The following is a 27644-nucleotide window of genomic DNA, read 5'->3' as shown; positions in this document are numbered from 1 at the left end:
AATGGCACTGCCCATGCTAAAACTGGCTCTTTTTTTGGCCACTAAAGTCCTCTATCTATCTTTAAAGGTGAGTCAAGGCTGAATAATCTACAAATCACCTTGCATCATAAATAACTACTCAAAAAATAACTACTCAATATTATTTGTAGATCAGTCAGTCACAATTTACAATTTCTCTCGAACATGGCCATTATGTTGGCTCGACATTATGTTCCAGTCAAACACAGTGCACTGCACAGTGACATTTATGTAAGTTTATTTACCTGCGTGGTAACATAAATACATGGTGAACTTTATAAAATCAATTACAACACCTTCAAGGTACAAGTACAACAAATTACAATTCAATGCATAAAAGATACATAAGAACTTTTCATAAACATTTCCTTTTCAAAACATAGAATATTGTATAAATTTACATTCAGTATACAGTATACACATTTCTAAAATTCCCTTTCCTTTCAGGGGACTGCAAAGTAGTGTTCTTTGCCACATTTTCCTCCTCCATAAAGTCTTGCTTTAAGATGTAAAAACAAAAAATCAGATAAATACATATAAAAAAAAAACTTTTCATGCACATTGTTTTTTGTAAACAGTGAGTCGATATTTGCAACATGCATGATTAACCAAGGCCTTGGGCTTTCACTCCAATGCTGTGTTGCTAGGCGACAGGTTCCTCTGTTTGAAATACTGTGTGACCTGTTGCGGCAGCTCAGCCAATACTGATTTGGCTAAAGTTTCCTTCGGAGCCTGTGAGAACATGACGGGAAAATAAAAGTCACATTAGAGATCTCTAAATGTCAGTGATTTTAAAATAATAATGCATTTGAATCAACTTTCATCCAGTAAACGTTTTGGGAAGTAAATCTTTTACTGGATCACTCCATATGCTCTGTATTAAAGATTTTTTCATTTCCTGCAGATGGACTGAAGCTACAGATTGCCCACTCCCACACCCACTCCCAATGCTGTTTACAGATGTGATTGAAATAAATACATTACAGCAAGCATCATCTCTAATTTGTCTAGCAACAACAACATGTTGTGGTTTTAACATAGGGATATAACAGTCATTTTTTCCTGATCTTGTCCACATTCTGATTGTACCCACATTTTTAGACAGGTGTAGATCATTAAAAGATGCAATGTGATCTGATTGTGATCAGGTCTTCCTGACCACCTCCGGAGGTAGTCAGACATGCAGATGTCTGGATAGCTTACAAATGTAGACAGATCTGGACAGTTTAACCATTTAAATCATAATGATCCCACCCTCTAAAATCAGTGACAGGTGATGCCATTGACTTATGGCATCAATATGTGTCTTAAAATAAATATCATTTTGAAAGAATATCTGTCAAATACTTTTCATACAGGGAGGGACCAGGATAACTGGTCACAATGCGGACACAGTGGACAGATAAGAGACTCTTTTTACTACCATGTGTTGAAGCACGGCTACACTGTGGGTACAATCAGAATGTGGGAATTTATACAATCCTTTTGTTTCACCCTATTAAACATGTGAGACACTCACATTTCGGAAGTCCCTGAAGGGAACAAACTGCACAATGTCTCTGACTGCCTCCTCTCCTGTGTAAGAGCGTAACACGCTGCTGTCCCCATCCAGGAACTCCATGGCAGCAAAGTCTGCATTGCCCACTCCAATAATGATGATTGACATGGGGAGTTTGGCTGCCTGAACAATGGCGTGGCGGGCCTCATCCATGTCACTGATCACCCCATCTGTGATGATCAGCAGAGTGAAGTATTGCTGCAGGGGGAGAAAGAGAGAGATGGGTGGAGAGAAGGGGTGATTCATGGACAAATCCACTCAAAAAATATTTTTCATTTTAAAAATGTTATTAGTCTACTGTTGGTACAGTCCCATAATGTTTTGCATGTCAGCAGTCAAGTTTTCAAGATATAGGATTTTCAAGAAGCAAAGTGTCACTTGCCACATCATGAAAACTTGACTGCTGACATGCTTATCTGTGGACTAATGAAAAAAATACCAAAATATCGTTTTTTGTGGATTTTTCTTTTAAGCTTCGGGGATGATGTGAAGGAGACTTGAAGGTGAATATAATCATGTAGGGACAGAGCAGGAAAGTTTGTTCAGACAGAAATGACATTTAGCCAAAATATATGAAACTGTTCCATTTAGCCACATGGATTACAGACCGGTTTCAGTATGATGGCTACTGTATAACCACATCTCCGAAGTGGCACTGGTGCTGGAATAACAAATTAGGGATAGATTCAATCGTTATCGCAGAAGTATGGCGGAAGATCCTCGTTATAACTCGATTGAAGTCTTTCGCGAAGACTGCATGCACGGTAAATGCTGCATATGTCGGCTCAATCGGAAATGATCTTAAAATGTGTATGCGGATCTTCCGTGATACGGATTGAATCCAGCCCTTAATATTAAGGCAATTAATATCAAAGCTCCATGTCCTCATTGTAGACACACATTTCGTTAATAGCTTTTGATGTACATTAACTCAGAACACCTTAGAAGAGCACAGGCAGATTACTGATGATTGCATTACATTGTGGAGAAATTGTTGTACACAGGGAGAGGGAAGATGAGAGACAAGATGAGAAGGAGGAAAAAGGAGCTTTAATACAATCCCATTCCACTCCTGCAAAACAGGAGGGTGGGGGAAGGAGGATTTATATAGTCACACAATCCCTGTCTCCTGTTCTTTCTGCTGCAGTTTGCTGATAGTCATATTTAGCATGGAGATTTACATTTGCTCAGCGTGGCATCATAATGAAATCTTCTTCCAGCTGTAAGGCTGGTTAGAGAGCAGACAGCAGCACAGTCACACTGAATTATCACACACGACCTGGAGAATTAACTGACTGGAGCCCAAAAAGACCCACTCCCACAAGCACAAATGTCAAAGGCTGTTCTGGTCTTAAGGGATCAACGGATTTCTTAATCATACCGCAGTGCGCAGCCAAAAGCAGTAACAGCATGTCTGTCTGATTGTCTAGTGCGAGTCAGTGTAAAGCTATGGTCTGATGACCATCATTTCGTCCTGTGGGTTTATTATGGCCAGGTCCAAACCATGAGGGTCAGAGAGAGCAGCACTTGTGCAGGATGAGAGGGCCTCTAGCTGCTTCTCCAAACACAGCCACTGACACAAAGACCCTCAGCAGTTCCCACGTTCCATGCTCATTTCTATGTAGATTACTTCAAAAATGCCCCCCAACCCACTGCGGCTTTCTGTTCTCAAAAGGAAACAAAGCAATCTGACTGACATGAAATGCCCTGGTAATCATCCAAATGGGAGGGCTAGACCTATGTTAATAAAATAATCTGTTTTTTTTCTTCTTCCGTCTCTGGCCATTGTCAGTGTCCAGTGCTCTAACTAACAGACCACAAAAACATTTCCCTCTAGGTGAGAAAAGCTCCATTACTGCTTGGCTAGGTTTTGCTTTAAGTGTGGAATACACACATTGAGGCATAAAGTGTGGAATACACACATTCGGAGGCCAGGATTAACTCTCCTGGCCTTCTGGCATGGTTGATGTGATGCTGTGATGCTGAGACATCAAGCCCTGCGGGCCAATGTGTCACAGCTCCCCAACATCTTCACACTTAGCAGGAGCACTGGGCTAAGAAGAGAGCTGAGGCTGACTTATTTTCATCCTCTTCACACGTGCACATGCACACACACATACACGCACACACACACACACGCACGCACACACACACACACACACACGCACACACACACACACGCGCACACACACACACACGCACACACACACACACACACGCGCACACACACACACACACACGCACACGCACACGCACACACACACACACACACAAAATACACACAGAAGCACACACACACTCTACATTCATACAAAAGCACACGCATGCACACATTCGCTGTTTCAATTGCACTCAACATGCACAAAAATATGTGTGCTTTTACTCCCTCAGAGACATTCAGACAGGTATAAGTTGACAAGTTCACAAACACAGCAACACACACACGGCTTAGCTGTTGTCTTTACTAACTGCTCTCCAGTAATCTCTGTAGTCTTGTCAGTAGCTTCCTCCCACACAAACACAGTCCCTCAGATATGCTAGCTGTTGCGACCCCTTGCTCCTGCCTGCTTCTCGTCAGAGGGGCCACCAGAGCTGGCATGTGTTTGATAAAAGCACCCTCCCCCTGCTGTGGACGCTGTTATGTCTGCTCATTTAATGTACTTTAACAGGCCCGCTCATTAGTAAATCATTATCTAAGGGACAGAGACAGACACAGCTATCTCAGCCGATTTGTACACACTCACACACACCCACAATCATTTTCCAAGCCCAGGGGCAGACATCTACAGTGCCTAGCAGGTGATTTGTGAGTTCACATGCGCACATACATCAAGGTATTTATCTCTTCCATTTCCAAAACCTTGTGAAGTGAACACAATAGCTAATTTGTCTTGTTTTTACTGTAAACATACCAGCAAATTGCAGTAAAATTATCCTTGGTCCCTCTCTAGTTCTCTGTTTCACTCATATTTTCTGGGGTGACAGAGTGCAATTAGGGACAAAAAGCTCCCAGGAGCCTAAAGGATAATTAATAATAACAAGCTATTACTTCCTCCAAACCCACAGGCTGTGTACATCTGAATGTGAAGCCAGGAAACAGAAGGTCCAAAGAGGGGTCTGGACTGTATTTTCACTATTTTCAGGGCATAAGAATATTATCTATATTCTTAACTGGGACATTCCGTCCTGGTCTTTCTTCCTTCCCTGGAGGAAAATACTTGTTAACTGTCTCATTCTAGGCTGTTCACACTACTTAGAAAAAAGGGTTCCAAAATGGTTCTGCGGCTGTCCTCATAGGAGAACCCTTTTTGGTTCCAGGTAGAATTATTCTGGGTTCCATGTAGAATGCTCTGTGGAAAGGGTTCTACATCCAAATGGGTAATACCTGGAACCAAAAGGGGTTCCTCAAATGGTTCTCCTATCGGGACAGCCCAAAAACACTTTTTGGTTCTAGATAGCACCTTTTTTTCTGAGAGTGTACAGTTGCTGTCACATCCTTGCGGTCACATTCTCCAGTGCTGCATCTCTGTCAAGAGTCAGATCCCTCTCCCGTCACAGAGCAGAGACAGAGAGAGAGACCATTCTGTTGGACTGCAAAGAGAAAAGAGCAGACCTCTAGGCCACGCCTCATTAGTCATTAAAACCAATAAACAACAGGTGAAAAGAGGGAACATTTGTTCACTGAATCACCTTCTATAAATAACTACAGATGTAGGATCTTAATTTGAGCCGGTTTGCTACAGCAGGAAAATAATCCTACAGCAACAGGAAATGTGAATTATTATGTGGTTTATAATTAATGGCCATTTTTGTAGGGGCTGATCCATTTTTCGAAAATTAAGTCTGAAATTTCAAAGTGGAAATTACAAACTTCAGAAGCCTTTTTAAACTTTAAATACACTACAAGTTTTTAATTGCCTGCATTGCAGGAAAGTTCCCCTGCAACAGGAGGATCAAAATAACATCCTACATCTATATAATTGAAAGGGGACTTTATTGGCTACTGTCCTCTTCTCTCCTCTGGGCTGGTAATAAGAGCAGAGAGAAATTGTGAGCGCTGTTCAAAATGCCTCTGCAGACTTTGAACTGACAACTAGAAGCAAAGTTTTCTCACACAGCAATTAGGATCTCTGTTAGTGCTGGATCCAACTCTCCATCTTACATACCCTGAGTCAAAAACACACACACACACACACACACACACACACACACACACACACACACACACACACACACACACACACACACACACACACACACACACACACACACACACACACACATATATACACAGCTTGCTGATAGGCCCATGAGAAAAGCAGTAAGGGGACTCATTATTTTCTGATTACAGCATGCTGAGCAGCTCTGATGGGAACAGACCTGTCTGAGAGACACAGGAAAGAATTGTTCTTAAAGGGAAAGCTGTCCAACGGGCTGAATTCTTTTCATTGTAACTGTGATGACTCCACCAATAAGCTGGAGTCTGTAATGTCTCATTATGCATGAGCGGTAGAGTACAGAGCACTACTGTTGTAAAAACAGGGATGAGTGGAAAGTGTTTGAATAGGGTGCGTGTAGAGTAGATGATGTATTAAATACTCCAGCTATTTTCCATATTGTTAGATATGGCCTTTGAGTTGCTTCAGCTGTGGTGAGGGTATGTTTTCCATGGAAATGTAATCGTTCTAGAAAAACCTCTACCCCGGATCAAGAAGATGTCATGTAAGGACTCAGTGCTAATACCTTTCCAACCGTGTGAATGTTGAACGGTTCTGTGACTTCAGGAGCTCTGGGTTACAGTTGGAAACCTGTCACATGGTCAGCCTGTGTGCTACCATAACTGGCCACAGGCAGTGGAACAGTGCTCGTGTTTACTACAAAGTGCATCTGCCTCTAAAGTCAATAAGTATTGGTAATGTGGGGGGATTTACATGTCATTTAGAACTAGTAATGTTGACTCATACTAATGACATGAGTTTGGATGGCCATCAGAAAACAGCAAAATGATACATTCAATAGAATGAAAATGGATAAACAATGAAACAATGAAAGTAGTGGTCCTAATAGTGCTAACGAGCACTCACCGCAGCAGTCTCCTGTTGCAGGGCCTGGGTGGCGAAGCGGGCCACATGGGTGATGATGGGGGAGAAGTTGGTTGGGCCATAGAAGCGGATGTGAGGCAGGCAGGCAGAGTAGGCCTGGGCAATCCCCTCCACACCTGACCACAGGAAACCCACATGGAAACCATGTCATGGAAAATGCTTGACAGCAAACTCAGACTCTACACAGAGGGTTTTAGTATGGTACTTCTCTAATACATTAGACAGAAGTCCAACTCCATTGAAAAAGCAAGAAACCAACTCTGGTAAGTACAGCCTGTAGTAAGGTTTTAAATAGGAGTTACAGATAACATAGTAGTTGCTCACCTTGGCAGAATGGATTGGTCGGGTCAAAGTTGATGGCAAATTCATGAGACACCTGCAGGTTCAAGAGACAAAGAAACAAGGCTCAGGTGCAGAAACGGAAAATTGAGAATGTCCAATGGCTGTGAGAGAGACAGTAGAGGAATGTGGGTGCAGTAGAAATCTGAATTTGCATTGTTTAATTGTAACTGGTGGGAAAAGTAGTGAATTGTGTATGTGATCAAATTATATAATTATCCCCTCCCCCAACCCTTTTTCTGTCACTTTATCTATTCTATTTAGCTTTCCTTCATGCCAATTCCATTACATACATTCCCATCCCTGCAGTGCCCTTTCATTCCCATCCCTGCTGTGCCCTTTCATTCCCATCCCTGCAGTGCCCTTTCATTCCCATCCCTGCAGTGCCCTTTCATTCCCATCCCTGCAGTGCTCTTTCATTCCCATCCCTGCAGTGCCCTTTCATTCCCATCCCTGCAGTGCTCTTTCATTCCCATCCCTGCAGTGCTCTTTCATTCCCATCCCTGCAGTGCCCTTTCATTCCCATCCCTGCAGTGCCCTTTCATTCCCATCCCTGCAGTGGCCTTTCATTCCCATCCCTGCAGTGCTCTTTCATTCCCATCCCTGCAGTGGCCTTTCATTCCCATCCCTGCAGTGCTCTTTCATTCCCATCCCTGCAGTGGCCTTTCATTCCCATCCCTGCAGTGCTCTTTCATTCCCATCCCTGCAGTGGCCTTTCATTCCCATCCCTGCAGTGCTCTTTCATTCCCATCCCTGCAGTGGCCTTTCATTCCCATCCCTGCAGTGCCCTTTCATTCCCATCCCTGCAGTGCCCTTTCATTCCCATCCCTGCAGTGCCCTTTCATTCCCATCCCTGCAGTGGCCTTTCATTCCCATCCCTGCAGTGCTCTTTCATTCCCATCCCTGCAGTGCCCTTTCATTCCCATCCCTGCAGTGCCCTTTCATTCCCATCCCTGCTGTGCTCTTTCATTCCCATCCCTGCAGTGCTCTTTCATTCCCATCCCTGCAGTGCTCTTTCATTCCCATCCCTGCAGTGCTCTTTCATTCCCGTCGCTGCAGTGCTCTTTCATTCCCATCCCTGCAGTGCTCTTTCATTCCCATCCCTGCAGTGCCCTTTCATTCCCATCCCTGCAGTGCTCTTTCATTCCCATCCCTGCAGTGCCCTTTCATTCCCATCCCTGCAGTGCTCTTTCATTCCCATCCCTGCAGTGGCCTTTCATTCCCATCCCTGCAGTGCCCTTTCATTCCCATCCCTGCAGTGGCCTTTCATTCCCATCCCTGCAGTGCCCTTTCATTCCCATCCCTGCAGTGCTCTTTCATTCCCATCCCTGCAGTGGCCTTTCATTCCCATCCCTGCAGTGGCCTTTCATTCCCATCCCTGCAGTGGCCTTTCATTCCCGTCGCTGCAGTGCTCTTTCATTCCCATCCCTGCAGTGCTCTTTCATTCCCATCCCTGCAGTGCCCTTTCATTCCCATCCCTGCAGTGCCCTTTCATTCCCATCCCTGCAGTGCCCTTTCATTCCCATCCCTGCAGTGGCCTTTCATTCCCATCCCTGCAGTGCCCTTTCATTCCCATCCCTGCAGTGGCCTTTCATTCCCATCCCTGCAGTGGCCTTTCATTCCCATCCCTGCAGTGCTCTTTCATTCCCATCCTTGCAGTGGCCTTTCATTCCCATTCTTTCAACCTCTTGCTTTCTCCTTCCTCCAGTCCTCTCAGACCACAGATGGGTTAAACCTCCCTAAATGCTTCCCATACAGTATCTGAAAGCAAGGCTAAATATTCTGTCTATTTCTGTTGCTCATCCTCCTCTTCCCTTTGTCCTTTACATCAGTGCAGTGCCATGGCAACCCAGATGGGACAACAGTTGTATAATCATTGGATTATGCATGTATTATACATATTATACATATTATACATACTCTTTATCTCCGCGATAGCATTCTCTTCCAGTCGCCCTCTTCTCTTTAACACTCCTTTGGCTCTACTTCTATCATATGTAGTGTGCTGTGAAAACACACACTCGCATACAGACAGTACACTTACCTTCCAGTCTGGAGGGAGTTGAGCCCCAAATCCCAGAGCAGGAAACATTTTGTCACTGAGGAAGAATTGCAACAGATTGGCAGTGTTGAGCTACTTCATCAAAATTCAACATAGAATTTTGCATTTTTGGAATGTTGCAATACACTTGGGTTGGTAGTTTATCATAAACAATTAAACCTACCCACACAATCTGATACTTTGAAGTGACATAAAGAATATGACTGAGTAGACACAGAATTAGAAGAGTTGAAGGGACCTTTTCGTAACTTAAGACTGATGTATTATGAAAAATATTATACTGTATGTATCTGTGATATGGTCATAATGAGTCCTGTCAGTAGTGTTTACTATAACGGGACTCACGTGTCATAGTCCTGGATGATCTGGCCCACAGCCAGGATGGCTGACAGGTATTCGTTGCTGCCCAGAGGATTGATGTAGTGAAGAGAGGAGGGCTCCCGGGGGTTCCCATTAGATGCTGTGAAGTCAATGCCAACCTACAGGAATAGCAAGAAAGGAGACAGACATGCTCACAAACACAAACAAAGTCTATAAATCGATTCAAAATATGAATAGATGTGGAGCGTATAAATAGATTTCGGCCTTATTTCAGGATCCTGTCCTCAGGAAAAGTGACTTCATTCAGAAGGTTACAATATAAACATGCTAATTTGCTCAAAGATTACAACTGACAAGCCCTCCCTGAAGCGGCGAGTACAAGCGTTCACATACAGTGGGGGAAAAAAGTATTTGATCCCCTGCTGATTTTGTACGTTTGCCCATTGGCAAAGAAATGATCAGTCTATAATTTTAATGGTAGGTTTATTTGAACAGTGAGAGACAGAATAACAACAAAAATATCCAGAAAAACGCATGTCAGAAATGTTATAAATTGATTTACATTTTAATGAGGGAAATAAGTATTTGACCCCTTCTCAATTAGAAAGATTTCTGGCTCCCAGGGGTCTTTTATACAGGTAACGAGCTGAGATTAGGAGCACACTCGTAAAGGGAGTGCTCCTAACCGCAGCTTGTTACCTGTAAAAAAGACACCTGTCCACAGAAGCAATCAATCAGATTCCAAACTCTCCACCATGGCCAAGACCAAAGAGCTCTCCAAGGATGTCAGGGACAAGATTGTAGACCTACACAAGGCTGGAATGGGCTACAAGACCATCGCCAAGCAGCTTGATGAGAAGGTGACAACATTTGGTGCGATTATTCGCAAATGGAAGAAACACAAAAGAACTGTCAATAACCCTCGGCCTGGGGCTCCATGCAAGATCTCACCTCGTGGAGTTGCAATGATCATGAGAATGGTGAGGAATCAGCCCAGAAGGATCTTGTCAATGATCTCAAGGCAGCTGGGACCATAGTCACCAAGAAAACAATTGGTAACACACTACGCCGTGAAGGACTGAAATCCTGCAGCGCCCGCAAGGTCCCCTGCTCAAGAATACATATACATGCCCGTCTGAAGTTTGCCAATGAACATCTGAATGACTCAGAGGACAACTGGTGAAAGTGTTGTGGTCAGATGAGACCAAAATGGTGCTATTTGACATCAACTCAACTCGCCGTGTTTGGAGGAGGAGGAATGCTGCCTATGACCCCAAGAACACCATCTCCACCGTCAAACATCGAGGTGGAAACATTATGCTTTGGGGGTGTTTTTCTGCTAAGGGGACAGGACAACTTCATCGCATCAAAGGGACGATGGACGGGGCCATGTACCGTCAAATCTTGGGTGAGAACCTCCTTCCCTCAGCCAGGGCATTGAAGATGGGTCGTGGATGGGTATTCCAGCATGACAATGACCCAAAACACACGGCCAAGGCAACAAAGGAGTGGCTCAAGAAGAAGCACATTAAGGTCCTGGAGTGGCCTAGCCAGTCTCCAGGCCTTAATCCCATAGAAAATCTGTGGAGGGAGCTGAAGGTTCGAGTTGCCAAACGTCAGCCTCGAAACCTTAATGACTTGGAGAAGATCTGCAAAGAGGAGTGGGACAAAATCCCTCCTGAGATGTGTGCAGACCTGGTGGCCAACTACAAGAAACGTCTGACCTCTGTGATTGCCAACAAGGGTTTTGCCACCAAGTACTAAGTCATGTTTTGCAGAGGGGTCAAATACTTATTTCCCTCATTAAAATGCAAATCATTTTATAACATTTTTGACATGCGTTTTTCTGGATTTTTTTGTTGTTATTCTGTCTCTCACTGTTCAAATAAACCTACTATTACAGTTTTTCTCCATTGGTTTGGCTCATTTCTTGAAACAGAAATTACATTCTCAAAACTACATGGACAAACTTCCAAACCACTTGGCAATTGTTCACAACAGAATTGAATTTCTCATTCATTTCATCAAATTGCAAATGTCTAAGTACATGTCTCAATGTCTCAGTACATCTTTGCAAATGATTAAGTACATGTAGCCTACATTTAGCACAATTTCCAAGTGAATAGATCTTATCGATCTAAACTGATTGTTGATTCTCAGTCTAATGGTTGTTCGCTCCAAAACGTGTCAGCGTCATTTCATTGTACAAGTCATCACATGCACAATAGTCTGTTCAATTGTCAAAATTAGTCAAGAACATAATACCATGAATACCATATATGAATCCCTTGGAACATTTGATAAATGTATTGCAGCAATTGACAGTCAGGTGAAACTAGAACTTGACTAACGAAGGAGGAGTTTCACACATCTCAGATGACCAATCAAACAGTATGTTTAGTTACCTGACATATGCTGTCCATGACTGTGAATGCTGCCAAACATGTATGTAAAGAGCTTGACCATGCAGGACCAGTACAATTTCTGAACATGGAGGCACCTGGCCAAGTAAATGAACAAGGGCAACTGCCTGCTCGAGGAAGAGGAAGAGGAAGAAGAAGAGGAGGAGGAGGAGGAGTAAGGGTGCGTGGTGGTGGAATAGGGGGAACAGGCCGAGGAGCACGAAGACACCATGCTGTCCCGGATGAAATTCGGGCCACAATTATAGACCATGTCATCAACCATGGCCTCACAATGGCGGAGGCAGGTCGCCGAGTGCAGCCTAATGTGCCTCGCTCAACAGTCTCCTCCATCATCCAAACCATTCGCAGGGAAAACAGGTATGTAGTCAGTCAATGATGGAATTATATGTTGTATACGACAGGACACTGTGCATAGAGCAAGAAATACATTTATTTACACATTTACCTATTCATTTAGTGTGTGTGTGTGTGTGTGTGTGTGTGTGTGTGTGTGTGTGTGTGTGTGTGTGTGTGTGTGTGTGTGTGTGTGTGTGTGTGTGTGTGTGTGTGTGATAGGCCTACAGTAATATCTTACCTCAATGGGATGTTATGATACTAAAAATGACAAGAAAATCATTGGAGAAAATAAACTATGGAATAGTTTATTTTCTACAGTATTGATGATACAGTTTACAGTAGTATTCCAGTCACTGTGCAGTGATGCATTAGAATTGTGGTAAAGTTACTGTAAGTAAAACAACAATACAATTACATAGGTAACACATTCTGTAAGGAATACATAAGGTATACATTACGAATGGAGTGTTGTCCTTTGACTTCTATATCTAGGATTGGACGACAACCTTGCACGGGTGGCAGAGGAAAACTTCTCAATGAACAACAAGAACAAGAGATCTGTAACATGGTGATGGCAAATAATGCCATCACATTGAGACAGATCCGCGCTGCAATCCTGAAAGACAATGCCATATTCCAAAATGTCAACTCTATAAGCAACTCCACAATAGACCGGATATTGAAGAAGCATCAGATGACAATGAAGCAAATTTACAGGCTACCATTTGAGAGGAACTCTGATAGAGTGAAAGAGCTGCGGTACCAGTATGTACATGTAAGTCAGTTACTGGTTGTCCATCATTATAACCTTTTTACAATTAAGCAGTGGTTCCCAAACTTTTTTGGCTTCAGTACCCACTTTACCTGATTTGTGTATCCAGGTAATCCAGGTATGGAAGTATTTGATTTATCTGACTTCAACATTTCGCCTAAAAACTGCAGCTTACTGTATGATGCAATTATCATTATAATCCTTATTTTGAAGAATATAACATACAATAAGAAAAGGGGTCAAAGAGCTGCAATTAGTGCCTCCCATGTAAATCTATCTAATACTGTGGGTTTTACTGTAACATTTCAGTAAGTCTAGTCATTGATGATTTCCCCCCTCCCCTTTCTGTAAAATACCCCCTGTAGTACCTCTGCATAGGGGTACATGTACCCCAGGTTTGGAACCACTGGAGTAGTGGCCAGTAGTATATTGAACTTGTGGAGAACATAGAACATTCCTATGTAATTGGTAGTGTATGACTCTTCTGTATGACTGATTTAATGTTTTTTTTTTACGCTATTGTAGAGAATAATGGCATTGGAAGGAAACGAGACCCATCGTATCCTCGTGTTTGTGGATGAAGCTGGCTTCAACCTGGCCAAGGGCCGAAGACGTGGCCGTAATATTATTGGCCACCGGGCCACGGCGGATGTCCCAGGCCAGCGAGGGGGCAATATAACTATGTGTGCTGCCATATCTGAGAATGGTGTGGCCACTCACATCCCCAGTCTTGGCCCATACAATACACAGAAGCTCCTCATCTTCTTGGACCGCCTTCATTTTGATTTGATCCCTGAAAATGAGAGAGGTCTCGTAGGGCCTCACCTACCACAATATGTCATTGTATGGGACAATGTGAATTTCCACCGTGGCCCGCTCATCAGGGCCTGGTTCACTACTCATCCAAGGATGGTCATGGTGTTCCTACCACCTTACTCTCCTTTCCTCAATCCTATTGAGGAGTATTTCTCCGCTTGGAGGTGGAGAGTGTATGAGCATCGGGCTCAAGATCAGAGGTCCCTGCTCCATGCAATGGACGCTGCGTGTGAGGATATTACAGGAGATCAGTGTAGGGGATGGTTGCGACATGCACGCCGTTTCTTCCCTCGTTGCATCGCAAGGGAGAATATACGCTGTGATGTGGACGAGAATCTGTGGCCAGACAGACAGCAGCGTGTGGATGGCCAGGAGGGTGAGGATGGTGGCCAGGAGAGGGAGGGTGAGGACAGCGACCAGTGAAGAACTGTTAGTTGTGAAACTCCAGCTTTATTTACAGCACTGTAGGCTACATATCATTTTCATTGTTTTTTGTTTGTGTGTTTATATTACAGTATATTATGCTGTATACATTTTCTTTTTACTCTGATGTATGGAAGTTACTTTATGTGTGTGAATGATAATGGTTACAATTTCCTTGGCAGTATGAGTGCAATGTGTGATGTCAAACCTTGGAGGCTACTCTTACCCTAAAATCCTATTTCTTTTTTTCAGTTTTATACACAATTGTATTCTGTTAGCTGGACAAAAAACAGTACAGTAACCATTGTCAATGAAGGACTGGGCTAAGACTGAAAGGTGGACATGAGGGATATTTCAATGGTCCTCTGCCATAGTGACAAAACATCTAAACATTTTGACTTGCAGTGCTTACACAATGCCAAAGGGACGAAGCATTTTGGGGGCACTGACTGTTTATATGGGAAAGGAATTTAGTTTTGAAGTATGAGTAAACAGTTTTAGGAGAGACTTTTGCAAGTGAGCTATAGTGTTGTGCTGAACTGTAAGACTGTTTTGCCAAATGATCTTAGAGTTTTGAGAATGTAATTTCTGTTTCAAGAAATGAGCCAAACCAATGGAGAAAAACTGTAAAATTATAGACTGGTCATTTCTTTGTAAGTGGGCAAACGTACAAAATCAGCAGGGGATCAAATACTTTCTTCCCCCATTGTACAAACAAGCCCACATCCTCATGCAGTCCATGCTACTGCCTTTAACCCCCATCTCCTCCAGCTCCTACCAAACCTGTGGCTGACAACTGGACAGCTTCCCTTGTTCAATAGATGGACAGAAAGATAATGAGGGAGAGAGAGAGATAGAGAGAGAGAGATAGATAGATAGATAGATAGATAGATAGATAGATAGATAGATTGGACAGAATTAGGGTGCCACGTCTTATGCCCGACCCCATGCGTCTCAATCAAGCTCTAGGTAAGATGATGAGTGTGCTGATCAGGCAACTGACTCACATCTTCAGCTTTAACTCCCTTAGTACAGATGAAGTACCACACTGTTTCTTAAACATATCTCTAACCCTTTGTTACACTCTTTGAAAAAAAGGTGCTATCCAGAACCTAAAAGGGTTCTCCTATGGGGACAGCCGAAGAACCCTTTTGGAACCCTTTTCTTCTAAAAGTGTAGTGCTTCCGAAAGAGCCGGTGGTGAGGTAACAAGCTAATGTACAATCAGATGACCTTATAGATGAACACTGTTCTACTGAGGACTGCTCCCCACCGCAGGCCTGACCTTTAGGCTGGTTTGACCATTGTTCTAATGCTGCTTTTATTACAATGTTATAAATATTGTGCTCTATAGTCAAGAAGGTTTTTCCTGCAACCACCACAAATACTGTTTTCTTCAATATAAGCAGTGCTCCTCATCTGCATCTCTGTAGAGAAGATTTCCCCTCTAACAGATTAGCATTAAGTATAACTGAATTCTGTGGAACAGAGAGAGAGCCCTGGGTCTCTCACAAAAGAAAAAGAGATTAAGAGAACTGCAGCAAGCACAGTTGAGGATTTAGATTCACATTCCTTCCCAAACACCAATCTCGAGCTGAATTATAACAAGCAGGTATAATATCCATGAAGCACACATGGGTGAACTATTTAAATATTTGAATTATCATAGTGGATTAAGGTAATGGTGTTACAATCTTACTGGGGGTTTGAACACGTTTAAAAAAAAGAAGGATATACATAATTTGACCAAGTAGAAATAGGAGTATCTCCTCTTTTAAAATCAGATACATTTAATAAAACTGTCAGGAATCATTGCACATTTCCTAGGTTTTAGAAAATGTCAACTAAAAGACAAAATCTTATGGATACAGTACAAACACAAATTCCATTGGTCTCTCAAGGGTGACCTATAAGATGTAGCCACCTAAAGCCAAACCATCAAGTTGTGTCTTTCCAGTCATACCCCTATACTGTTTTCTGTCTCTCCCTCTCTGTCATTCCTGCAAAGTCTGCTTTGGCACAAAACACAGTAACTATGGAAACACAAATGTTATATTTGCTTATAAAAAAAATCTGACAATAACATTGGGATAAAATAATTGGTTGAACAGGACCACACATAACCTGCTCATCAGAACAATGTTTGTGGTCCACAACCACATAAATAAACACAACTAGTCACATACAGGTAACTAAAAAGTGGTGGCAAGATGGAACAAGTTAATATTGCCATTCAGGGAATAATAAAAAACAGGTGGAGTTATTTTGTGGCCACAAAGTATCTACAGAATATTGGCATAAAAGTCTACATTCTCTCTTGGTATGTACTAAAGTATTTACAGTATGCAACAGCATGTCATCATGGTGGTAACAGTTGTTTTTACACGTTTCTAAAACCTGGGTGCTGAGAACATAGATAAAACACAGATTTTTGCAGAGTAAAGGGCACAGTTCCTCTGAGTATTTCACGGTAGCACGGATACGTAAGTGGTGGAGGTGTAAAGTGTTTCAGCACCATTGGAGATAAATACCCTGGCTGGCCAATAACGGAGCACTGACACAAAGGTGTGACATCACCAGGGGACGCACAATGTTTCTCCCATCAGCCTGAGCCCAAAATAGACCAATGATGATTTGATCCTTCTACAGAGAATTCGGAACCTACCATGTTTCCAAAGATGTACAGTACTGTAAGGTGCATTTAATGAATGAAGTAGCATATGCAAGTGGTTTATGTTCAAATTAAAAAATAAACGTTACATTAAAATATACACCACCGTTCAAAAGTTTTGGGGATTACTTAGAAATGTCCTTGTTTTTTAAAGAAAATTACATTTTGTTGTCCATTAAAATAACATCAAATTGATGAGAAATACAGTGTAAACTCTCCCTCCCTCCCTCATTATCTTTCTGTCCATCTATTGAACAAGGGAAGCTGTCCAGTTGTCAGCCACAGGTATGGTAGGAGCTGGAGGAGATCTGAGTAGCAACCATGCACCTCAATGTCAACAGTGAATAGGTGACTCCGGGATGCAGGCCTTCTAGGCAGAGTTGCAAAGAAAAAGCCATATCTCAGACTGGCCAATAAAAATAAAAGATTAAGAAGGGCAAAAAAAACACAGACACTGGACAGAGGAACTCTGCCTAGAAGGCCAGCATCCCGGAGTCGCCACTTCACTGTTGACGTTGAAACTGGTGTTTTGCGGGTACTATTTAATGAAGCTGCCAGTTGAGGACTTGTGAGGCGTCTGTTTTTCAAACTAGACACTCTAATGTACTTGTCCTCTTGCTCAGTTGTGCACCGGGGCCTCCCACTCCTCTTTCTATTCTGGTTAGAGACAGGTTGCGCTGTTCTGTGAAGGGAGTAGTACACAGTGTTGTACAAGCTCTTCAGTTTCTTGGCAATTTCTCACATGGAATAGCCTTCATTTCTCAGAACAAGAATAGACTAACGAGTTTAAGAAGAAGGTTCTTCGTTTCTGGCCAATTTGAGCCTGTAATCGAACCCACAAATGCTGATGCTCCTGATACTCAACTAGTCTAAAGACGGACAGTTTTATTGCTTCTTTAATCAGAACAACAGTTTTCAGCTGTGCTAACATAATTGCAAAAGGTTTTTCTAATGATCAATTAGCCTTTTAAAATGATAAACTTGGATTAGCTAACACATCGTGCCATTGGAACACAGGAGTGATGGTTGCTGATAATGGGCCTCTGTACGTCTATGTAGATATTCCATAAAAAATCTGCCATTTCCAGCTACAATAGTCATTTACAACATGAATAATGATTACACTGTATTTCTGATCAATTTTATGTTATTTTAATGGACAAAAAATGTCCCTTTCTTTTTAAAAAAAAGGACATTTCTAAGTGACCCCAAACGTTTGAATAGTAGTTTATTTCAAAATGTATTTGTTAGTATGTGTGCGAACATACAGTACGTGTGTGTGTGTGCGCAGTGCGTTTGTGTTCCATCCTGAGTTATGTGTAATTTTACATGTTGGAGTTCATTGCCAGGGGTAGGTGGATGTCTGAGTTACTGTAGGTGGGTGGCAGAGACGGTTGAGAGTAGGAGTAAAGGGTCAGAGTTTACAGGTAGAGTGGGAGACACACTGAGTTGAGTGATGACCTCATACTCACAGTGAACATGATCTGGCATCCACCTAAAATATAGTCCAGGAAGGTATAGTCCCTTTCAACCTGAGAACACATTATTCAAACATTATTCAAACTCTGCTCATACTTTTCCATACTCAAGCAAGTTCAAATTGTTTTTCCTATGGATAAATAATTGGAGGAGGCGCGGCAGTCACACTTTGGTAGGACTGAGTCATCTCCATATTCAGTAATTGGCTGCCTGAACAAAGGTGATTACTGCAGGCAGAACCGTGGTGGACTGTGTGAGACTGACAGGTGTTTTGTGCTGATATTAATACATGAATTTAATAGGGATTTGGAGCCATTACTTTAATCCCTGCCTGAAGCAAAGCCACATTACAGGCATTTTGTTTTTTAATAAAAAATACTATTATGAAGGAAAGTCATTAGCTGTGTGCATAACGCTTTAATGTGGATTCATAATACATTTAAAGCTGTTTCCCTTTAGACTTAATATGCCTTTTTGTGATTTCCATAATGGGTTGACTAATTAAGAGGCATAGTGTATATCTATTAGTCTTTGCGTGTTTTGGTTCACCTTGCATGACTTCAGAATGATGATTCCAGAGTTTTTGTAGCTCTTTTTCTTCTTCTGTTTTTTCGGATTAATGCATTCAAATTCGACCTGGCGGAAAGGAACACTAAGTGAAAAATTACAACTAAGACCCATCTGCACGCCCACACAATTTACACTCATTCTCACACCAGCTCTATTTGGATTTCTGCCATTAGCAAATGACACAAGGTTTTCAGGAAGAAGTTGACAGCCAAAAACTGAAGTAAAATGTAACTTCCTACTTCTCTCACCAGGTGTTACCAAGCTGTAAAATAAAGTGTTACCCAACATCTCTTAGTGACGTTAAAACAGGCAGTAGATTGAATTGGTGTTAGTAAATAAACACTTGCGAATATCCAAATGAACGGGCATCCTCCATTCAGAAATGGTGAGCTGTGTTAGGTGCATTGAGACTGTAGTGTCTTAAGTGAGTCACAGTGAGGAGTGCTTTGAGATTGGAGACAATGTGAAAATGGTCTTAGATCCACATCAAAGCATGACTAACCCATACAGAACAAACTCTCATAGATAAACAGGAACAGATCTAAAATCCATCCCTCACCTCCAGTGAATTCTGGGCTTCACTCATCTTGGTGACAGTGGTCTGAAACTCTCCAATGAAGTCATGACTTCCGTCGTTGTCGTAATCATAGCACAGTACCTGTAATATGAGACAACACACAGGAAGGACAAAAAGATCAGAACATTCCGTAATACCACAAGAAATCACTTCAAATGTATTTGGCTTTTTACATATCTAAAAGGGGATTCCCTCGCTAACATTTTCATGCCGCCGTCCTCAGATTAATGCACATGTTGGTAAACCTCACTTACCTTGATGCTCCTGTCTACGTCCCCATCACAGAGGGAGATGAGTGGTACTGTGAAGGGCTTCCACACCGGGTCCAGAGTGTTCTTTATCACCTGCAGCACAAAAACAGCTACAGAGATACAACTTCTTCCATGTCATGTGGAATACAGAACTCAGAAGCTAGGTCAATCCAGTTAATGTATTCCCAGGTGGTAATACACCTTGTTTAGTGATATAATACACTTAGTTCTGCAGTGTTGACATTGAAATAGTCTAAACAGCCACCCCCGAGCCGACTCACCTCTGTCCTGTGGACCAACGTCCATTTCCCATCATCTCCTTGCTTGTGGAACTCTAGGTAAGGGTCCGATTTACCAAAGAAATCCTGCAAAACAAAGCAATCTTGTTTGACAATGGCCCACATAGCTGGTCTTAGATCTGCTGGCATACCACGGTGAAGACTTGGAGAGGGCATTGTTGTTGTTTCATGAGCGTTGTCTTTATTGACAAAATCATATTGTTGTTCCAAATATTACGTAAGAACTTCTTAACGGTGATGATAATATGGTACTACATGGGCAGTGACTCTTACCTTCTTGTCAAGCTTTCTCCCATACAAGGTCAGTGTGATTAGTCTATTGTCTGACAGCTCCAACGCAGTTATCTGTACACAAGAGAACCTGTTACTGTATTGTATCCAGTGTAAAACTGTACCATGTTACAGAACGTGTGTGTGTATGTGTGAGTGCGTGTGTGTGGACATGTCTTTATTTCTTGGATCGCTCTGTGGGTATGAGTTGTGCAAGCATGATGTTCTCACTGTGATGGTTCCTTTCCCAGCTGGCTTGCCATTGGCCAAGGTCAGTGACCGGTGAAGTTTCTTATTGGACACAATCTAAAGGTAACAGACCAGAGAGAGAAGTGAGTGAGGGGTGAAAATGCCCAACTGCAAATAAACATAACAAACAGGTGATAAACAGATGCAGAAAGGGGTCACAGACAGACTCTAAGAACAGTGTGACAGGTAGCATACCACCCCCAGTGTACAGATGTACTCTCCCAGGAAGTCATGTTCATACAGCTGGCTGCTGCACTTGTCCTCATCAAACAGGGCAAACTTGAGCTTCTGGACCTCCTCAAAATGGTAGTCCACCTTAAATTTCACCCCAAACACTGGATTCAGGTTATTTACCGCAGTCTCTGTTCGACCAATCTGAAAATGATACACAGGAATATGGTTTTGTCAAACAGCTCCTGTATTCACACGCACAAACGTGCCAACACCGAGTACACAGAGTGGATCACAGGAGGCTGGTGGCACCTCAATTTGGGAGGACGGGCTTGTGGTAATGACTGGAGCGGAATTGGTGGAATGGTGTCAAATACATCAAACACATGGTTTCCTTGTGTTTAACGCCATTCCATTCACTCCGTTCCAGTCATTATTATGAGCCGCCCTCCCCTCAGCAGCCTCCACTGGATTGGAGGTGGACATGTGGAGGTGTGTAAGGTTGAAAAGGCCTTATTCATGTGAAAGATAAAACTAGCTGGTGGTGACTAACACAGTGTATGTGTGACTCACTGATAGAATATTCACATAGTCCTCGACCCCTATTGTGCTCTTATCTCTGAGGCTAGACTGGCGCAAACTGTACATTCCAACACTGCTCTGTCTGTTTGACTGGAACCCCTCGCCTCTGTGTCTCTCCCAGCATCTTCTCTGACTGTTACCTCCCTCCTCTTTCTGTGCTATCACACTTCCCTCTTTACCCCTACAGCACAGATGGCTCCTCCACCCAGAGTGAACCCTTCTCTCACGCCGAGACAGACAGGAAGAAAAGCCCTTCCCTTTAAAAACCCTTCACTCCTCTATTTCTTCTCTGCGTTTTTGTTTCATATAGCTTTGGAATGTTTGTGTATAGTTGTGTGTTTCATATGCTGTAGCTTTCATCATGATCCAAAGAGAAACCATTGTCAGGATGACTACATGCTCAGTGAGTTTAAAGAGATTAAATGTTACACCTCTGGAATAGCAGACATCCTCCGAGGTACTTTTTACATATAGGCTACCCGTTTTCAAAACCCACTGGGTATATTCCATGTCCCTTCCCTGTTTGCCTGTAAGTTCCATTCCTCATTACTCTTTCCACGCATCACGAACATCATGACTCCTTTGTTTCCGTCCAAATTTCCATGGTAACTGCAGCAACCGCTTTGCTGGTTTCATGTTGGAGCCTGCCCTGTTGACCGACAGCCCAAGCCTGCAGCGATCACACTTAGCCTGCTTCAACACAACAGTACCCAGGCAGGCAGGCAGGCAGGCAGGCAGGCAGGCAGGCAGGCAGGCAGGCAGGCAGGCAGGCAGGCAGGCAGGCAGGCAGGCAGGCAGGCAGGCAGGCAGGCAGGCAGGCAGGCAGGCAGGCAGGCATGTCTTTCCCTGGCAATGAGAGGGCACCCGGAGCGCACACACAGATCCACACTCCTCAAGACACTTCAAAGACGGCTCTGGATTGATGTTTCTTCATTGTATATTGATAACACTGTGTGTTATTGCGAACTTGGCGAGTATCATTCCCAAAAAAATTGAGAGCAATCAACAGTCAGAGGATATTTGTTAATGATTATTTCACCCTCTCAAGTGGTTTACTTCACCACTTTATTCAACCCCTACAATCCTTCATTCCTTCCACTTTTCCAACAGTCATTTCTCCTTTTCTCTTCCTTTATAATTGATCCCCTCAACCTTTCCCAGACATGCCCAACCCTCCTCCCCCCTCCTCACCTCAACCCAGTTGCTGTCCACCTCATGGAAGAGCACTAAGAAGGGGTCAGACTTGGAGGCCACGTCTCTGTCCAGCAGGTTGCCACAGCACACGGACAGCTCCACCCTAGTGACGCAATTCTGGGGACCCATGGTTGGCCCAGAGTCAGGCCCCGTGCCAAGCGTGTAGGCCATGCTCGCAGGAGTGTCAGCCCTCCCACAGCCTAGGAACACACACAGCACAGAGAAACAGCACTATGAATGACATTACTGTAGCGTGGAGCATTCTGTAGAGACTCATAGGTTCAAAATAAGATAGAGAGACGCACAAAAACAGGAGGATGTTTAATGCAGGGCGGTTAATGACAGAGAATTTGAGACCTATCATAAATTCTCATATTCCATATTCAATAGAACATTAAACACATATTTGATCCATGTGCAGTATCCAGAGAGTTGAATGAATCAATTCAGCTGCATGAAAAACAAAGGTCAGGGTCGCATGCAGAATAATTGATCTACAGGGGTCCTTCATGTGTCATATGAGAGAATAAAAGCTGTACTCTGTCAAATATTCATACACAGGTAACGTAATGTAAGGACATGAGGAGTGTGGTGAGGGCTCTTGTTGCTAAGCTACTAATGTGCCATTGTGTAAGACCCTCCCTCCACTGCTGGTGCTAGTGGAACCAGGGTATAGGAAATTGATTATAATACCAACAGATCACAGATGTAGGACTGCATACAGTTACTTTTTCCACATTTTGTAACGTGACTTGTTCTATAATGGATTAAATTGTTTTTTCCCTCATCAATCTACACAGAATACCCCATAATGACAAAGCAAGTTGTACATTTATAAAAAAAATTAAAAACAGAAATATCACATTGACATAAGTACTCAGACCCTTTACTCAGTACTATGTTGAAGCACCTTTGGCACCAATTACAGCCTCGAGTCTTCTTGGGTATGACGCTATAAGCTTGGCACACCTGTATTTGGGGAGTTTCTCCCATTCTTCTCTGCAGATCCTCTCAAGCTCTGTCAGGTTAGATGGGGAGCGTCGCTGCACAGCTATTTTCAGGTCTCTCCAGAGATGTTCGATCAGGTTCAAGTCTGGGCTCTGGCTGGGCCACTCAAGGACATTCAGAGACTTGTCCCAAAGCCACTCCTGTGTTGTCTTGGCTGTGTATTTAGGGTTGTTGTCCTTTTGTAAGGTGAACCTTCGCCCCCAGTCTGAGGTCCTGAGTGCTCTGGAGCAGGTTTTCATCAAGGATCTCTCTGTACTTTGCTCCGTTCATCTTTTTCTCCTTCCTGACTAGTCTCACAGTCCCTGCCTCTGAAAAACATCCCCACAGCATGATGGTTTCCTCCAGAAGTTACGCTTGGCATTCATGCCAAAGAGTTCAGTCTTGGTTTCATCAGACCAGAGAATCTTGTTTCGCATGGTCCGAGAGTCCTTTAGGTACCTTTTGGCAAACTCCAAGCGAGCTGTCATGTGTCTTTTACTGAGGAGTGGCTTCGGTCTGGTCACTCCACCATAAAGGCCTGATTGGTGGAGAGCTGCAGAGATGGTTGTCCTTCTGGAAGGTTCTCCCATCTCCATAGAGTAACTTTGGAGCTCTGTCAGAGTGACCATTGGGTTCTTGGTCACCTCCCTGACCAAGACCCTTCTCCTCCGATTGCTCAGTGTTGACGGGCGGCCAGCTCTAGGAAGAGTCTTGGTGTTTCCAAACTTCTTCCATTTAAGAATGATGGAGGCCACTGTGTTGTTGGGGACCCTCAATGCTGAAGACATTTTTTGTACCCTTCCCCAGATCTGTGCCTCGAAACAATCCTGTCTAGGAGCTCTACGTACAATTCCTTTGAATTCCTTACAAGTGAATTCCTTACAATTGCTCTGACATGCACTGTCAACTGTGGGACCTTATATCGACAGGTGTGTGCCTTTCCAAATCATGTCCAATCAATTAAGTTGGTGAAACATCTCAAGGATGATCAATGGAAACAGGATGCACCTGAGCAAAATTTTGAGTTTCATAGCAAAGAGTCTGAATACTTCTGTAAATAAGGTATTTCTACTTTTATTTTTAATAAATTTGCACAAATATCAAAAAAACTCTTTTCACTTTGTCATTATGGGGTGTTGTGTGTAGATTGATGAGAAAAAAAAGAATATTTATTCCATTGTAGATTAAGGCTGTAACATAATAAAATGTGGAAAAGAGGAAGGGGTCTGCATACTTTCCGAATGTACCATAAGTAATGAACTGAAGTAATGCATTGTAAGGTTATAATGAACACTGAAAATAAAAAAATAAAACCAAAATGCGATTTTTTTCTACATTGTCATTTTCTGATATGGTTAATGGACTGTTATATGTAGGCGCCGTATATGAGGCTCTCTATGACGCTCGTTCCATCTAAAGGTCATATATGAGGCTCTCTATGACGCTCGTTCCATCTAAAGGTCATATATGAGGCTCTCTATGATGCTCGTTCCATCGAAAGGTCTTTCCATTATCAATATCTTTGGGGCGGCAGGGTAGCCTAGTGGCAGAGTGTTGGGCTAGTAACCGCAAGGTTGCAAGTTCAAATACCTGAGCTGACAAGGTACAAATCTGTCATTCTACCCCTGAACAAGGCAGGTAACCCACTGTTCCTAGGCTGTCATTGAATATAAGAATTTGTTCTTAACTGACTTAAATGAAGGTATAAAATAATTAGATTCAACCAAATCAAAAGTGTACAATGGGAGCATACTGAAGTGTATAACATCATCACACTTCCAACCTAAGTGTCTTCATGGATGGGTGGATTTGCAAGCAAGTGTACAAAAGCATCATATTCTCAATTGCTGGTATAATGTAAACAGGTAAATGTCATTTTGGTATCAGCAAAAATATTATACAGAAGACATCATAATCTTGCTCACATACCAAAAATAAAGAGGATGATAACTCACTCCATATCCCCCAACAGCCCCTCAGGCTCAGTCCATCCAACATTACAGTCACCGGAGTTAACATATTCTTCAAACCTAAGGCAAAGCTTTGGCCAAAGTACGATGCACATCTTTGTGGGATAGTAGGAAATGGGGAAAGACTACAGGATCTGAATTAGTGACTAGAGTCTGGAACTGTCTCAGTGACTTGAATTCTAAAATAAATAATGCCACATACTGTAGGCGTATTGAAGTTCAAATAAAATCTTTGATACTTTAACCTATTAGTTTACATTGCGCCATGTGCGTCGCTGAATATTCCCTTATATAATCACACACTGAAAACTGATTTGAATACAGTAGGCTACCTAAAAGAGTTATAGACCCAAGTCACCACCCTCAGTATCATGTTGTTCTCCTCTCTGTGTTCAGTGTGGTAGAAGGAAGTGACCTCACAGATAAACAGGTCTGGTTGTCTGCAAACATAAAGTGCCCTTCGGGTGCCCCTTGAGCTGTTCTAATCAGCAGGAAAACTTTTCTCAGACCATTTATTCAGATGGTAAAAAGATTAAATTGGGTATTGGGCCAGTAACTAGGGACATCATCTTCAAATGGTCCAGGCTAAGTCAACACATATAGATACCCATAGATCTATCAAGATGACTATCAATCAAGACAATTGTGAACCCAAGCTGAAAATTGCATTCCCATCTTCACTCATCTCAGTGCTGAAGGACTAGACTGACTGCATCATCTCATCTACTGTGAGAGCAAATGTCACTTGAGAATACTTATGGGGGTGGGTGAGAATTTTGATGGTTGCGTACAAACATTTCAGAATAGATTTTAACTACCAACAAAAGAGATGAGCACAGGTCAATCCAGAGAAAGATGGAGCAAAGATAGATACAGAAAGAGAGAGTATATGTCCCTTTTTAATAGACAGATAAGAGTGAACCTGAGAAGTAAAGACATGAGTCTGAGGAGACTGACATTTCTACTTTAGAACTAGAGACAACTGACTCGTTTCCTCTTGTGGTTGACAGCTTGAGCTTTGTGCTTTCTTTTCACATTAACATCTGACATATCCTGTGTGCCACCATACATATTTGCATCAGTTTGCAATTTCAGGAAGCAGTACATTGAACATTAAAATTACAATCAATCAATATCCCATAAATACACTGACAATATTTCAGTCAGCACACATTGGAACACATTGCATTTTTTATTAAAAGAGACATTTACTTAATTGACATGTTTCCAGACATAATATATGAATATCGTTAAATCGCATAGGATAAAAATACACAAGTGCCCCAATATTCACTTACCTTGGTAAATGTGATTTTTTACTAATACTCTTCTCTGAAGAACGCTTCTTTCTTGATAACTTTAACACTTTCTTTCTATGCACACATTGACGTTATTTTCATGATGTCCAAAACATATAATCAAGGGAATACAAATTGTTGTGGTTGGCCGCGAGGGGAGGTCATTCTGGTCTGTGACAGTCTCTCGCCGAGTGGTGTAGTGGAGCGATTGAAGTGGTCGCGCATTGCAACTCCACCCGACTCAATCACACGCGCTCCCCTCTATTCAGTTGATAATTGCCTTCAGCAAAATGAGAACATAAATGCTCTGGTTCGGGAATAGCTACATACTTTTCTTAACATAGACTATTTTTGTGTAATCATTAATCAGGGCCGAATGTTATATAGCCCAATGCGTTTGACACATAAGTACAGTATATTAGGGTACATTACTGTTTCCATTAAAGTTAACCCTAAAAGCCCCAACATATTTTATCTTTAAAAATATGTAAAGCACAAGCAGTAACACGTTTTCTTTCCTTAACCATTTGTAACACACGTTTTTTAATTCTCAAAAATAAGCATATATTACATTTGTTTTACACATTTAGTCAAATGTATGCACTGACGATACAAAACATGCTCTTTCCATGACATAGACTGACCAGGTGAATCCAGGTGAAAGCTATGATCCCCTATTGATGTCACTTGTTAAATCCATTTCAATCAGTGTAGATGAAGGGGAGGAGACAAGTTAAAGAAGGATTTCTAAACGTTGTGACAATTGAGACATGGATTGTTCCATTCAGAGGGTGAACGGGCAAGACAAAATATTTGAGTGCTTTTGAACAGGGTATGGTAGTAGGTGCCTGGCGGTGTGTCAAGAACTGCAACGCTGCTGGGTTTTTCACCCTCAACAGTTTCCCTT

At 42.5% G+C, this 27644-nt stretch overlaps 1 protein-coding gene across 1 annotated transcript; it reads right to left on the bottom strand.

Moving 5' to 3' along the window:
* Positions 1-239: 239 nt before the first annotated feature.
* On the bottom strand, positions 240-27032 carry LOC115196827 (copine-2). Its single transcript, XM_029757756.1, has 16 exons — positions 26738-27032; positions 22480-22682; positions 20731-20910; positions 20518-20592; positions 20290-20361; positions 19999-20082; positions 19721-19810; positions 19449-19547; positions 18869-18955; positions 18313-18372; positions 9425-9558; positions 9062-9116; positions 7003-7054; positions 6661-6794; positions 1538-1774; positions 240-750 (listed from the first exon to the last, which is right to left on the bottom strand). Exons 2-16 carry the CDS (start codon positions 22651-22653, stop codon positions 643-645), a joined length of 1641 nt encoding a protein of 546 aa, XP_029613616.1. The 5' UTR covers positions 22654-22682; positions 26738-27032; the 3' UTR covers positions 240-642.
* Between the last annotated feature and the right edge of the window lie 612 nt (positions 27033-27644).

The sequence above is a fragment of the Salmo trutta genome, chromosome 7, assembly GCF_901001165.1.
Source record: "Salmo trutta chromosome 7, fSalTru1.1, whole genome shotgun sequence".
Taxonomy (NCBI): Eukaryota; Metazoa; Chordata; class Actinopteri; order Salmoniformes; family Salmonidae; genus Salmo; species Salmo trutta.
This window is presented reverse-complemented; position numbering and strand designations above follow the sequence as displayed.

Excerpts from the sequence above, each read along its gene's own strand:
- LOC115196827 (XM_029757756.1), bottom strand. The coding sequence starts at position 22,653 with ATGGCCTACACGCTTGGCACGGGGCCTGACTCTGGGCCAACCATGGGT. Across the intron at positions 18,956-19,448 it reads AAGCCCAGAATTCACTGGAG|GTCGAATTTGAATGCATTAA; the intron begins GTGAGGGATGGA and ends CCTTTCCGCCAG. Across the intron at positions 751-1,537 it reads CCTTCAGGGACTTCCGAAAT|GCTCCGAAGGAAACTTTAGC; the intron begins GTGAGTGTCTCA and ends ATGTTCTCACAG.